Source organism: Cyprinodon variegatus, unplaced genomic scaffold (assembly GCF_000732505.1).
Source record: "Cyprinodon variegatus isolate N-32 unplaced genomic scaffold, C_variegatus-1.0 Scaffold1979, whole genome shotgun sequence".
NCBI classification, from domain to species: Eukaryota; Metazoa; Chordata; class Actinopteri; order Cyprinodontiformes; family Cyprinodontidae; genus Cyprinodon; species Cyprinodon variegatus.
In genome coordinates, this window is record NW_015152432.1 from 57,775 (window position 1) to 59,120 (window position 1,346).

Sequence of the window (1,346 nt, forward strand, 5' to 3'; positions counted from 1 at the left end):
TTTTCCAATTTCCATTTATAAAATGTGTTCTTTGCTTCAACAATAATGGAGCAACATTCACGCCATAGAATGTTGGGAGGATTGCAGGTTTTTGTGTGTTGCTCTCAAACTCTAAAATAATAAAAAAGGATCAGATGAAAAGAGGAGCTTTTAGAAAAATACTGATTAATTGATGAGAGAAAAATCATTCCAGTATCGATGCTTCACAATGTTTGTTCATAATGATGTTTCATGCTGGATCAAACATCCATTTTATTCAGAGAGAAAATAGATGGCAGAATATCAACCGTTAAAACAACGAGCATCTGTCCTCAGCAGCCAGACTGTCCTGGTCGGCCTTCATTAAAGTCCGGCTTTAATGTCTCCATCAGAAACGGGACTAAACCGGCAGCAGATCCGTCGCAGCCTTTCCTCCTCGCTGCTTCTGGTCAAACTGAACCCGTCTCACATGGAAGAACCTCCTGATCCTTCTAGCAGCAGAATAATTCTCAGAGTTCGTCTTTGGAATTCACCTTCCCTGGTTTGTCCATACCGAAGAAAGAGGACGGCAGGCCATGGACGTCTCTTTCTCTCTTCACGAAGGCGGAGAAGGAGGAGACGCAGTTCCCAATGAAGTGGTCGGCTTGTCCTAGGATGTACAGGTCGGTCTGAGCCCAGTCCGGCTGGAGGGTCACCACTTTCACCTGCAGAACATTGAAGGAAAGCAGCTGTTAAACATGGCGGACATGCAGGAAGAGAGAGGAGGGGCTGGAATTAAAGAAACATTTTCTCTGCTTAGCAACAGATGATGTAAGAAGGAAAAAAATATTAATTAAAGGCCTTTCCCTCAAGTAAGTCTGTTCTGCAACAATCAGTCAATCTTATCTTGACATAAAGAAGAAGTAAAAAGAAGCCATTTGGATTTTTAGTTTTTCTGTTTGTAACCCGGTAACCATCAGTGGGAAAAATGGTCCAAATAGATATAAATATAAAGAAGAAAGCTGATTTAATGGAATTAAACAGGTGTTAGTCAGACGCGTTTCAATAAAACAAACTAAATCATACAGAAAAATCCAAATATTTCACACTGATCCGGTTATCAAATTCAGTTTTCTAAGGAAACCCGTCTGATCACATCCATTCATTGGCTATGCAGAGGAGGGGCGTGTCCAACAGTGGAGAGGAAAACTACCCTTTAACAGGAAGGAACCTCCAGCAGAACCAGTAGAAAAAAAGAGAGCATTGATTTCAGCCAAAAGAGCTTAAAGAGAGACATAAGGGTCCCCTATGTCCTCCAGCAGTCTAAGCCTATAGCAGCAGAACTATAGAGATAGATCAGGATAACCTGAGCCACTCTAACTAGAAGC

The 1,346-nt window shown here is 41.7% G+C and overlaps 1 protein-coding gene across 1 annotated transcript in view; it reads right to left on the reverse strand.

The window, feature by feature from the left end:
* LOC107104965 (GDP-fucose protein O-fucosyltransferase 1-like) overlaps positions 1-1,346 on the reverse strand; it is a gene marked incomplete at its 5' end in the record, with an annotated part of 4,570 nt that continues 3,224 nt past the window's right edge. The window contains 2 exon segments of the mRNA XM_015405078.1: positions 1-789; positions 1,312-1,324. Of these exon segments, the coding sequence (XP_015260564.1) occupies positions 489-789; positions 1,312-1,324 (314 nt within the window).